General features: G+C 43.7%; 1 protein-coding gene across 1 annotated transcript; it reads right to left on the bottom strand.

Moving 5' to 3' along the window:
• Window positions 1–3476: 3476 nt before the first annotated feature.
• FOXC2 (forkhead box C2) lies at window positions 3477–5724 on the bottom strand. The gene has a single exon (XM_039503405.1). It carries the CDS (start codon window positions 5179–5181, stop codon window positions 3787–3789), a length of 1395 nt encoding a protein of 464 aa, XP_039359339.1. The 5' UTR covers window positions 5182–5724; the 3' UTR covers window positions 3477–3786.
• Window positions 5725–13281: the final 7557 nt, after the last annotated feature.

A 13281-nucleotide genomic window follows, 5' to 3' on the forward strand; every position in this document is an offset into this window, starting at 1 on the left:
TGGGGTTTTTCAGCATAGCTCAGAGTTGCTCTTGTCCGCTGCTATGGAACATCATACACCTACTTGGAATGTCTTCATCTGGTAAATGGAAAAAAATGCTTTGATTGTAAGTGTTTGCTAGGTGTTATTATTCTGTTGGGTTTTCCTTTTTTAATAATAAAAAACAAATAAGGAATCAAAATGAGCGTGCCCGTATTATGCACGGTAAAATAAGGTTTAAAAAGAGAGCACAAGGCTGAAAATGAACCGCGCAGAGTGCTATCCCTGCCCCCAGGCATGCAACCGGTTGTGAGATCGACGGTCCAATCTCACAAACTTTATACGGGAAACACAATTCTGGGCCCAAAACTGCTGCCACCAACTACTAGGAAATTAGCTAGCTGCTGAAACCCTGCCATTTTTTCAGGGCTAGATCCTTGCAGCTTGGGGACAAGGAGCAGGGAGCCCTGTGAGAGAGACATTTAAGTGCTTTCTTTTCCTGGGGATTTTTATTTTATTTTATTGTTTAATATGGCATGATCTTGCAGGAAGTCAGCCACCCGGAGAAGGGGGAACTTCTAGAGACAGAGACAAGGATGCATTGGACCTGCCTGAGATTATTCACTTTGAGTGGAAATCGAATAAAAATAATTTAAATACCTGTTTTTATTATTATGACTAATTCTCCTTTGGGGGCTTTTTTTGGTTGTATAGTCTAGCCGAGATCAGGCGGGTAGGACTCGATACTGGGTCTGGGAAACAGCTCGAGCCTCAGCGAAAATGGAAATTTGGAAACGCAAACAAGGGGGTGCTGCCCGCAGCCTCTGCACGGTCCAGTGTCCAGTGTCCCTCTGGAACTGTCCAGCAAAAGAGCAACTTTCCGGAGAGCCGCAGCAGGCGTGTGAAATGCCAGCTGAGGGAAAGGGCTGGTGGCAGCAGCGAGTGGCTGCCCTATCGGGGAAAAGCACACGCACCTGGCTCTGGCAGTAGCTTCAGGAGGTCGAGATCTGCCACGGGGAACTGCTTGATCCCAGGCAGCAGCTATTACTAAAATGTGATTGCAACGAGAGAACATCGTGCGGCGAGCTCGGACCGCATGTTGGCACATCATGTGTCTACCCTGTGCCAGCCTGAAACTCCCCCAAACCCCACTCTCTGCTGAGCCCCCATCCAGGGCCTAGTGCCCGTTAGACAAACAAGGAAAAGCTCATGGCCGAATTATCTGGGCAACTTAAGGACAGCAGCAGATCACCTGTGCCTGCATCCCCATTCTCCGCCCCGGAGGCCCTATGTTGGAGAGAGAATCTGCCACTGGTAACTCCGGCTCAAGCAAGGAACCTGTTAAGGAGCAGAAGTGGCAAGTTTAATGTTAGTGGCCACGAATATTCCTCTGTCTCCCTATCTCCCACACACACTTGCAGGGGATTCTCACACACAGCCCACCCTCTCCCCACCAAAAAACGAAGCAGCATCAGCCTGAAAATCCAACCTCAAGCACCTGATTTTCAGCTCACTGCTGATATAAGGCTGCTGCTTCACTGTGAGCTGGGGGAAAATCTATTAAGCGAAAAATCTCCCCGACTTCATTTTAAGAAGGGGGGGGGGATTTGGGGAGGTAGGCAGGGAAGGAGAGTGTATTTGCGCCTCTATTTTTCCTCCTTTTCCCCCGCCTTGCTATTTTATTAATAGACAAAAAACCTCGAGAACTTGGCAAAAGTAGCTTGGGTTTTATAGGAAGGCTGCTGAAATACAGCACAAATTATTCTTATGGGCCATGTTTCATTTAAACCAAGCGTTTCAACGCAAGCGGCCAGAACTCGGCATTTGCCAGATCAAAATCAATTCGGGTAATATGTCTACCATGACTTACAGTATGTCTCCTCCGTCCATCTATTCACCTTTTCGTCCTAATAGGTGATTCGTGTTTTTGATTTTTTTTTAATTGGAGGAGATCTGGAGATTAGCCTCCTCAGCAATTTTTATTGTGCTGCATTTATATTCTCCGATTCCATATGTTAACATCCACATGTATTGACAATCTTCGCAGCTAGCACCTACGTTCGTTGGAGAATTATATTATTCCAATAAAAATTAACTTGACAGAAACAAGCTGTATTTGAAAACGGCTCCTAAGGCCATTTTTATCTAAAGGCTGCTTTATTCTTTACCAGCGTGCTAGACAATCCTGTGATGGTATTTTTTCAATTCTGACTAAGCGACAATGAGCCACTGCTTTTCTGAAGCATGTTAAAGTTGCTTAGAAGAGATCAGAAGGAAGAGATGGTTGGCAGCTTTAACATATCCGCTGTTAGCCCCAGGCATTTATAATGAGAGCTCAGATTGGGGATAGGAAGCAGAAGATGAAGTCAGATGAAGATAGATCTTTTGTGCAAGAAACGAATAAAAATAAAATGCGTTCAGACAGGGCTGTAAAACCATCCTAATATGAACTTGCTGGGATAGTTCTTAGGGTTTCGTAATGGGATCCAGATCAAATGATATTTCTTATTATCCTCACAGGATGTTATCAGTTTATTCTTCCTATACACTGTTGTTTTATCGGGGCATATTGCTGCTGCACTGAGAGGTAACTGGCTACATTCAAAGCACCTCATAAGGCCTACATCTCAGTAGGTAAATAAAACTGTCAAGAAAAAGATTAAAATAAGAGTGATTAATCAGAACCTATCCTGGTGAGGATTCTTTCACTCACATCATTTGCGGATTGGAGAATCTCCCTCCAGTTTCAAACTGGCCAATTGTCCTGGATTTGCAAAGTGTTCTGCAAATCTTCAAATCCTGGGACGCCCCTTTAAACTAACCCAGGGACGCCTACATGTTTTCATGTCAGCTATGCTATTTCGTCATGTGAACTGAGCCTTTGTTAAATAAATAATAATTAAAAAAGAGTAATAAACCTTTAGTCTCCAGGAAATCTACTTGGTTTTAACATCAACGTGTTCCACGTTTTCTGCCTGAAAAATGGGATCGGAAAAATGGCAAACACACACACACACACACACACACATGCGCCAGACTTTGAGCAGAAGAAAAACAACATAGATTTATTTTAAGGTAAGTACAACGATTAAGACCACATAAGACAAACAAGCGTGAAGTAGAATAAAACCAAATAGTTCTCAGGAATGATCAGGGTGGAGACTATTATACAAAATATCACACTGTCGTAAATTTAAAAAAACGCATCAGATACTTTGTCTTTTTTCCCAAAAATCCACCAACAAAAATAAATTATTTCCTCGTCTTGTAAGAAGAACAGCTCTAAAGAGGAAGAAATTCTCTTGCATAATTGTACAAAAAAAGAAAGGAAGAAGAACTCACTTGTAATTAATTGGGCTGTTAGGAATTGTTGGGCAACATAAAAAAAATAATCCAGTGAACTCAACTTTAAATATTATATTAACGGCTCTGAAAATTAGCCTGATTAGAAATCCACACATTTTATAGCACAATAAGAGAACTTAAAATACCCCGGACATATATTTTTATATATATAATATATACTTTTCTTTTTAATCGCATAATGATCGCTGTGATATTGGTCCATAACTTATTTTCGGAGACCTCCTATACTTTAGCATATAAATTTGCCACTTTGTTTAGATAGCTCTCTATATATTTTAAAGACATCCCTTTTCAAGTAGAATTTACTTGTCTGGAATTTAAGGATGATGGAAGAGGATTAAGGGTCTATAAACTCTTTGGTTCCCAGGTCCGCTTAGAGGTTGTAAAAGCATTTCCTTATGCAGTCTGTTTAATTGGCCTACCCGGGAGAGTCAATGCTAATCAATACTTAGTGCAGTCATAGGAATAGGGGGTGGCGTGGCGGTATATGGAGGGCGTGGATCTATAGGGGATCTGACAGCTTGTGTTGCCGCTCACCTGATGCTCGTTGAGGGTCGAGCTCTCAAGCCCCAGCCGGTGAGAGTTGAACATGTCCCGGACGGTGGGGAAAGTCTGCTGCTGGGCGCCGAACGTGTGCCCGGAGAGGTGGTTGAGCTCGCTGCCGTGGTTGAGGTACCAGGAGCCGGCCGGCTGCCCGGGCCCGCCGCTGGCATGCGGGTGGCTGGGGGTCAGCGCGCTCTCCTGGCTGGAGGCCAGGTTCATGGTGGCCAGAGGCGAGGAGGTGCCGTTGGGATGCTCCGAGATGGCTTCTTCCAGCGTGGTGGGGACGCACATGTGGCCCGACCTGTCCCCGGTGTACAGGCTCATGGCCCGCATGCTGCACTGGTAGCTCCCGCTGGGGTCCATGCCCTGGCCGCACGCCTGGCTGTAGATGGAGGGCTGCGCCTGGGGGTAGCCCAGCGGCAGCGAAGCCACCAGCCCTGCCCCTGTCCGGCCGGAGGCGGCGCTCCCGGGGCTCAGCTCCCCCGCGGGAGAAGTCCGCAGGGTCATGATGTTCTCCACGCTGAAGCCCGGCAGCCCGTTGCCGGCCGGGTGGTGCTCCGGGAGGGAGCTCTCGGTGGACACCGACGGGGTGGAGGCTACGCTCCTGGGGCTGCCGCTGCCCGGGCTCAGCGTCTCCACCTTGGTGATGACCGGCAGGTCGGGCGAGGAGGCCTCGCTCTTGATGACCACCTTCTTCTCGGGGGCCTCCTTGGAGAGGTCCGGGCTGGAGACGCCCGGCGCCTTGGGCGGCTCCTTGGGCTGCCTCTCCTCCTTCTCCTTGGGCACGTCTTTCTTCTTGAAGCGCCGGCGGCGGCGCAGGAAGCTGCCGTTCTCGAACATGTTGTAGGAGTCCGGGTCCAGCGTCCAGTAGCTGCCTTTGCCCGGCTTCTTGTCGTCCCGGGGCACCTTGACGAAGCACTCGTTGAGCGAGAGGTTGTGGCGGATGCTGTTCTGCCAGCCCTGCTTGTTCTCCCGGTAGAAGGGGAACCGGTCCATGATGAACTGGTAAATCCCATTCAGGGTGATCTTCTTGTCCGGGGCGTTCTGGATGGCCATGGTGATGAGAGCGATGTAGCTGTAGGGAGGCTTCACCAGGTCCTTGGGGGCCGCCGGCTGGTGGTGATGGTAAGGCCCGTAGGAGCGGCCCATGCCGGCCGCGTACTGGTCAGGGTGGCCCGAATAGACGCTCATGTTGCTGTAAGCCCCGGCGGTCCGGTAGTAGTTCTGCTCGCTCAAGTAGGGCACCACTCCCAAGGCGTTGGGGTCGGAGACGGAGTAGCGAGCCTGCATCATGGATGGGGCTCCCCCAAATCGCAAGGCGACGGAATCACCGGGGGAGGAGACACGAAGAGGGTAGGGGTTTGGGGGGAGAGGGGCTCACCCCAACGGGATTCCTCTGCAGAGGAGGAGGGTGAGGGAGGAAGGGGAGAGAGTCTCAAACACAAGCTGCCCAAATCCAAAAGGGTCCTTAGCAGCAGTAAATCAGCAGCATCCTTCAGAGTCGCCAGGAGGAGCGTGCCGTGCGGATATCTAGTGATCTCTCTGGGTTTGGGGGGATTTTTTTTTCAGAGGTGGCAAAAGCTGCTGCTAAAAGGGAGGCAGAAGCAGGGAATAATTCTCGCAGGCAAAGAAAAGTCTTGAGGGGGAAAAAAAGATAATTCTTGCAACAACAACAACAACAAAATCTTCTGGGAGGGAAACCACCAAAACGTCTTGTGAACTCAGAATCAAAATAAACGCTAAGGTTGTGGATGAGCGTGTGAGTCCAGTGTGAGTGTGTGTGTGTGAGAGAGAGTGTGTGTGCGCAGAGCCACCGGCGAGCCCCGCAAATGCTAACTCCCCTTATAGGGTTTGGGAAAGTTTCAAAACTTTTCTTGCCGAAGGCGAGTTTTTACTCCTCTCTGGCCACGCCTCTGCCCTCGACTTTGAGCCAATCGCAGTGCACTTGGGGACGGCTTTGTCCAATCAATGGGCAGAGAGAGGCCGCGGCGGAACAGCGGTGCTAGGACCAAGGTAAACGCAGAGGGGTTGTATGTTTTTTTGAAGGCGTTGGAAGGTAACGAGCATCCAACGCGGCTCGTTAGTGACTTTTGTTTGCTCGCAGTAGAGCTTTAAATGACATGAAATGCAATATATGAACGGGACGGATTTTAAGCAGTAAACCCTGCCAGTTTTATGACGAGCTGATCGCAATGATCAGCGATCAACTGAAAACGTGTTCCCGAGAGCTGTGTTATTCCTCCAGGTTTTTAACGGAGGAAACCCGGAATGCTGAACAAACACCGAGCTTCCCATTTAAAATACATTTTATTTTTAAATCAAATCACCCTCCAGTCGTCGGGTGGCTATTCAGAAGGGGCTGTTCATTTTCTTGGGTTCTTTCTCACACGCTACTTGTAGCCTCGCTACCTATAAAAGTATTAGCACTGAAAGCTATGGGATGGCACACGTCACGTTTCATGGCATAGGCTGATATCAGCTCAAATAGCCGGCACTGGGATCTTTGGGGGGTAGCACATTTGCAGATCCCTCAACACTTTCAAAAGAATTGAGAAAATAAAACTAAGTAATAAAAGACCCAGGAGAAAAAGACCCATATCGAGATGAGTTTTCTTGCGTTTGTGTAACCCGCCCCTCCTGCTTTCCCTAATGATTTCATTACAGGCAATCAGATTCGGTTAATTAGGGACGCATGCTAGCGGAGTGTAAATTCCTGTATTTGCAAAGCTGCTGTGAACTGCACTGCATTGATTGTGGATAACGTTAATCTCAAAAGCAGACGGATGAAGAAAGAAACAACCTCTCTTACCGCCCCCAAGTAAAATAAAAAGCAAAAAAACCCCAAACCACCTCCTTTTGGATCCAAATTTCTGAAAGGCGAATTTAAATTAAAACGGAATAAAATAGCTACAGACCCAGTCTGTGTCCGCTGCCTATTGAAATAAGGCCCTCCGTCTATAATGTACTTCATGTGACTTTTAAAAGATCATCTAACAATATGTGCAGAGCAAAATTCAGTCTTCGGGAATCGGTAAAGCTTCAGACAGGGACACATTTAACAAAAAGTGAATTTCGTGTGTGTGTGTGTGAGAGAGAGAGAGAGAGAGATCTCCTTATTTATCTTAACAAATGCTCTCAGTACATAACTATCAGGGATCCAAATGGGGTAGATATTGCAGGGCTAATGCTCCTGCCTGAGATCTACTGAGAATCACAACAGCTATCTGTGAATGTCTTAATACAAACGGGAAAGTTTTTTTACCCAATACTTTAAAATCCACCAAAACCCTGTAATGGGCATTGATTGTAAAATGCAGTTCATTTCTTGAAAACTTCCACCTTCGTTTTGATGGCAATAAATTCAAATGATGCGCATCGATTTCTTGATGTAGAATACATGCCCGGGTGATTTTCACAAAAGAATAAAAAAGCAAATTATTTTAGAGTTGCTGGTGTTTCATTTAAATTAACGGAGAAACGCGGTTTATTTAACAGGTTTTAGAACGACTTCACATTTTTAAACTTCAACTTTCAGTACAACACCACTTCTGATCCACCCTAATTGTTTTAAAGCACACAATAAGCACATGGGGACTTAAAAAAAATCATATACAAGTTCAAAAAGCTGTAAACGCCAAACTCTGCCCAAAGAAACGCTGGCGGGTTATAGCTCTTTGACCTACTATTTCCTAAAGGTTTACGTTTTGTCTCAGCAAATAGCCTTGTTATTAAACCCTTACCTCCCATCAGTTCACCGCTCTCAAAACTTTACCGAGCGTAAGTTTCTAAAGAAATCGAAAAGACGCCCTGTGTCCCCGCATCACGCATTTGGAAAATCTGTGGCGTCTAAATCCAAAGACTCTGAACAGCACAAGAAAAAATAGTTTCAGCCCCAAATGAGAGCGAGCTAGAGAGATCCTTGCTGCCAGGAGCGCAAAGGTGGACAAGAAATATTCTCTTTTCCTGGGAAGGCTCCGGCTCTTTTTGTTTTCCCCTTTAGGACTCCCGGGAGCAATGTTTGTTTGAGTTATTTGAACAACAGCTTCTACGTGTCTAGAGGTTTTGTCTTGAATTTTTGTATTTACCCTGGGTGGAAAACAGTCCCCTGACCCTTTCCACTACCAGATCCCCCCCCTTTGAAATGTCCTTGCAATCTTGGAGAATGTTATTAGGAGAAACAAGAAAATTGCAAAGACCCGGTTGCAAAGACTGAAATAATCAGACAGGAGATTTGTCCCATTGTTTTTCTACAAAGGCAACAACAGAACCAGTTGCTCTGGTAGCCAAGTGAAGCTCTCCTCAAACATCACCTGAACTCTCCCACTGAGAGTCTAGTTTGCTCACTTTGTGGGTTTTGGTGCCCTCTAGGGGATACGGAGGAGAATTAAAATATTTTTCTGTGCAAACGTTCTGGGCATTTGATGGTAAAAATGTTAGTGCTGACACCTTATGGACTTCTCCCGGCAGAGCAGTCGTAGTATCAACAATTTAGCAGATGTCAGACACGAGCTTTGTATATTAGTTTTTGGGGGGATTGTCCTATGAACGTGTGTCAGTAAGTGCCAGAAATGGGAGGCAAGAGTTTATTCCAAAGAAGAAACATGCTTTGCACAGGCAATGAAAAACTAAGCTTAGCTGTTCCTGTGAGCACATTTTTCCTGCAAAACTATATGCACATAATTGCCTTAACTCTAAGCATACGCATGAGTCTTTGCAGGATCAGGGACTAACGCAATAGAGGTAGCGACATCTGAAAGCGGGTATGGGAAAATAACCCAAATACACACAGAGAGAATCAGTTCATAGCAGCAAATGAAGATCCAAATGCGTCTGACTCAAAGCAGGTTGGTTAGTTTCAACCCTGACTACCTTGAGGAGCCTCCGTTGTTTTATTGTTTCCTGTTCAAAACGTTATCCAGCCCTACAGAAACTTGTTTCATAACAAGCCAGATCTAACACAATTTCAGCAAAATGAAGCAACATTGCCCCCTTTGTTTTTTGTTTGCTTTTTGCAATTTAATTTTTCTCTTAACCAAATGATATTGAGATTCTAGAGTTGTCTTTACCTGAATTTTGTATAGCAGTGCCTATGATAATAATAATTTGATTAATAGTTCTTCAAACCAAAGCATTACAAGCAATTACCTTACTGTATTCGTTTCATTTCCAGGACAGAAAATAAAGCACAGAAATGCATCTGCGCCTATTTTTCAGGTTTCATTTTCAGGAAATTTGCAAGCTTTCTTTTATTGCTGTCCTTAATGTGTCAATTTCTGAGGTTGGAGAAAGGATTTGCAATAAAAGGCGCTTGCAAGAATTGTGGAGAGTACCGGAAAAATACAAAGGGGATTTGGAATCCAGGCTTTTAGAAGCATTCCTTGGTTTTCTTCTTCTTCTAAAACCATAAAACACTTCAAGAAAGATTTTCACATTTTCCCTTCTAAATCAAATGCTTGAATATTAATAGGTCTTATAAGACAATGGTTTATATTTTTCTATTTTTGTAAGCAGTGTTGTAGCCTCCTGGATACCAGGAGATTAGAGAGACAACATGAGTGAGGATTTCTTTTACTTTGGACCAACTTCTGTTGATGAGAGAGACAAGTTTTTGAGTTTGAAAAGCTCAGTGTAAGCTTGAAAGCTTGTATCTCTCACCAACAGAAGCCGGCCCAGGGAAAGATACTACCTCACCCACCTTGTCTATCTTTCATTATAATATGTTCAAATTCTAAAGCAAAATTAATAGGTACTCAGATACCACAGTGAAATGTGCAATGCGTGAATTATAGTAGAATAGACTAGAATACTCACTTTTATTAGGGATATTTAGGGACTGATCCAACTTCTATTGACACCAAGGAGAGACTTTCCATCGATTTTAGTGGAAGCTGGGTTGGGCCATTAATGCTAAAGCTTGAGATGGTAATATATGTATGACAGTAAGAAAAGAGATCTTAGAAAAGTGATTTTGAGCAAATGGGATTTCAGTCTTATGGGATCAAACAATAGCTGATGCACGAAACCTGTAAAAGAGGCCTCAATTGTTAGGCAAGTTGCTAATTTAAGAGCCCATCCCTAAATATTCCTAAATATATCAAGTCCAGTTCTGCTTCCCATGGAAGACCATCTCTTTTAAGCAACTTTTTTTTTTGCTGGCTTCTTAAGATAAATAGATCATTAAATTTATCTATCTTAGATAATTATATGGCCTCCAATCTGAGTGTCCCATAATCTTTAATGTATTTATCTTCACACCACCACTGTGAGATAGGAAAGTACTATCAGCCCCCATTTTATAGGTGGTAAACCAAGGCATTAAGCTGCTAACTAACTTGCCCAAGGTCACACAGGAAGTCTGTGGTCGGCCGGGGACACAGACCTCCCAAATCCTAGGCTGGTCCATGGGACCATCCTTCTTCTCTGATATACAGTAGATGATTTCTAAAGGGGAAGAGGAAAATTATAGGCACTTCAGTCCACACAGAGGAATTATCCTTCCAAAGATTCTGCTTCATCAGATTGAAGATGTCATAATTACCCAGAATTAAAGAGAGGTTGTAAATAGCTCATCAAGGGCCTAATCCTGAACTCCCTACAAAGACAAATAAATGATCCATCAATGTTGTTGGGAGTTCTGCATGAATCGAAAGTGAAGAGTTGGCCTCCAAATCCTCAGACATCTGATTCACATGGATGGTCTGTTACGTCTGGATGAGGAACCATTGACTTCAATGGCACTCGGTTTTGGTGTACCAGTCTTCCTGGATGGATCCCATTGCCCATGTCCCTAATTGCTTGTATTGAAATCAGGGTGAGTCTCACCATAGACTTCAAGAGAAAGCACATCAGGCTCCAGGGTTATTGGGACTGTTCTGCATTTAACCAAACATGTTCATATTAATCAATGTCCAAAAATGCATGGTGAACTTCGAGCAGAAAAGACAATGAGGAGTCCTTGTGGCACCTTAGAGATTAACACATTTATTTGGGCATAAGCTTTCGTGGGCTAAAACCCACTTCATCGGATGCATGGAGTGAAAAATACAGGAGCAGGTATAAATACGTGAAAGGATGGGGGTTGCTTTACCAAGTGTGAGGTCAGTGTAATGAGATAAATCAATTAACAGCAGGATATCAAGGGAGGAAAAATAACTTTGGAAATGGTAAGAGAGTGGCCCATTACAGTTGACGAGAAGGTGTGAGTAACAGTGGGGAGAAATTAGTATTGGGGAAATTAAGTTTAGGTTTTGTAATGGCCCAACCAGTCCCAGTCTTTATTCAGGCCTAATCTGATGATATCCATTTTGCAAATTAATTCCAGTTCTGCAGCTTCTTGTTGGAGTCTGTTTTTGAAGTTTAATTGATTTATCTTGTTAGACTGACCTCACACTTGGTAAAACAACCCCCCATCCTTTCATGTATTTATACCTGCTCCTGTATTTTTCACTTCATGGATCTGATAAAGTGAGTTCTAGCCCATGAAAGCTTATGCCCAAATAAATTTGTCTCTCTAAGGTGCCACAAGGACTCCTATTGTTTTTGCTGATACAGACTAACACGGCTACCATTCCGAAACCTGTCACTGAGCAGAAAAGGTTTCCTAAAGACCTGACTTCTTTTACATTTATTTATACAGATTTGTCAGAGAAAACACTTATGCAATCACTGCCGTAGCAAAGAGAGAACGCATTTGTATCTGCCCAGCAATACATCTGTAACTATTCAGAAAGGAGAATCCTAATTTTGTTCTGCTTTCTGGTTGGCAGAGTAACAGTCAGTTCTGACTGTGGATGTATATCAGTAGCATCCAACCCAAGCAGATTAGAACCTAAATTCATAAGCCTTCTCCCACCACCACCCTTTAAAATAAACCTAGGTTTCATTGTTCCCATGACCCTGTATTCCACTTGATACAGGAATGTTCAGATTCTTGAAACTCTGTCTTCCCTGAGTCATTTTTTGAATATTTGAATTCTATAAATAATAAATACTGTAATTTAATATCCCATTAAATTTAAGAGCGAAAAATGCTATTTTGAATAGCATAGGGAAATGAAATTCAGTGTAAAGATTTTACATTGTTCTGTTCATAAACTACTGGATTTAAATGAAACTGTAATTGGTTGTGAGGCTTTTTTATTAATGTGTTTTTCCAGATATAGCACGCAATCAAAAGAAAGAAGAAGATATTTCTATAACCTTTTTGGACTACACTGTGTTCTCAGTTTTTAAGCACAATTCCCCACTGATTTCCACTTTAAAATTTATGGCACAGCATGTCCCTTTGTATATTTAATTTCAAGAAGAATATCGCCATTGTTCATGAATTTGGGCCATGCAATCATTTATATTGTTCTTATTAAAACTGAGCTAAAAGACACCTTGTAATCCCCAGCTGCAGACTGCTGGATTATAACATAACAGTTGCCCACCAATGAGGACATTTCAAAAAATGAAAGTAGAGCCAAAAATATCATACCCAGAAACTCACAAGAGGATACTTAATTTAAATCAAACATTCCACTAAGGCTCCTTATTTGGAATAGGGCAGAATTCTATAACAACACTCCACTGCCCCAAAGCTTGAAGGCTCAGTAATCCTGCTGGTTTTGAGAACTGCATATATAGTAGAATTTGGCTGATGGATACATGCATGACAGGGAAGTACCCCAATTAACAAAATGTCCTTTATAGCATAGGATCCCGTCCTGCAATACTTAATTAGAACAAATTCCCATTGACTGGAAGACAAACATACTGACTCAGACCAATGATCCATCTAGCCCAGTACCTTGTCTTCCAACAGTGGCCGGTGCCAGGTGCTTCTGAAGGAAGGAGCAGAATAGGCAACCATTGAGTAATCCATCCCCTGTTGTCCAATCCCAGTATCTGGCAATCAGAGGCTAGGGACACCCAGAGCATGGGATGACATTACTTACTATCTTGGCTAATAGCCATTCTCCATGAATGTATCTAGTTCTATTTTGGCCTTCACAACATTCCCTGATAACGAGTTCCACAGGTTGACTGTATGTTGTGTGAAGAAGTAAACCTGAGTAAAAATGTCAAGATCAGGCTCAGAAATTAGTATTTTTATCAGATGCATAAATAAGTACAATGCTGTGTAAAGAAATCATGCAACTAGATACATTTTATCCCCTGTGCACTTTAGTTGCACTGGGGTAATTGCAATTTAATGTTATGGAGTGTAAGAACATGCCTGTTCTTCTCCCACCAAGGATTCAAGCCCAGACCCTTTAGCCACCGGCTATCATTTGCTGCTTGAAGGTAGTTTTGCAGCTGAGTGCTGAATGTGAAATTGCTGTTACTTCACAGGGGCCAGAAATAAGAGAGGAAGGAAAACCTTGTGGTTGAGGAGCTGGGCTGGGAAGC

The sequence above is a fragment of the Mauremys reevesii genome, linkage group 16 (assembly GCF_016161935.1).
Source record: "Mauremys reevesii isolate NIE-2019 linkage group 16, ASM1616193v1, whole genome shotgun sequence".
NCBI lineage: Eukaryota > Metazoa > Chordata > Testudines > Geoemydidae > Mauremys > Mauremys reevesii.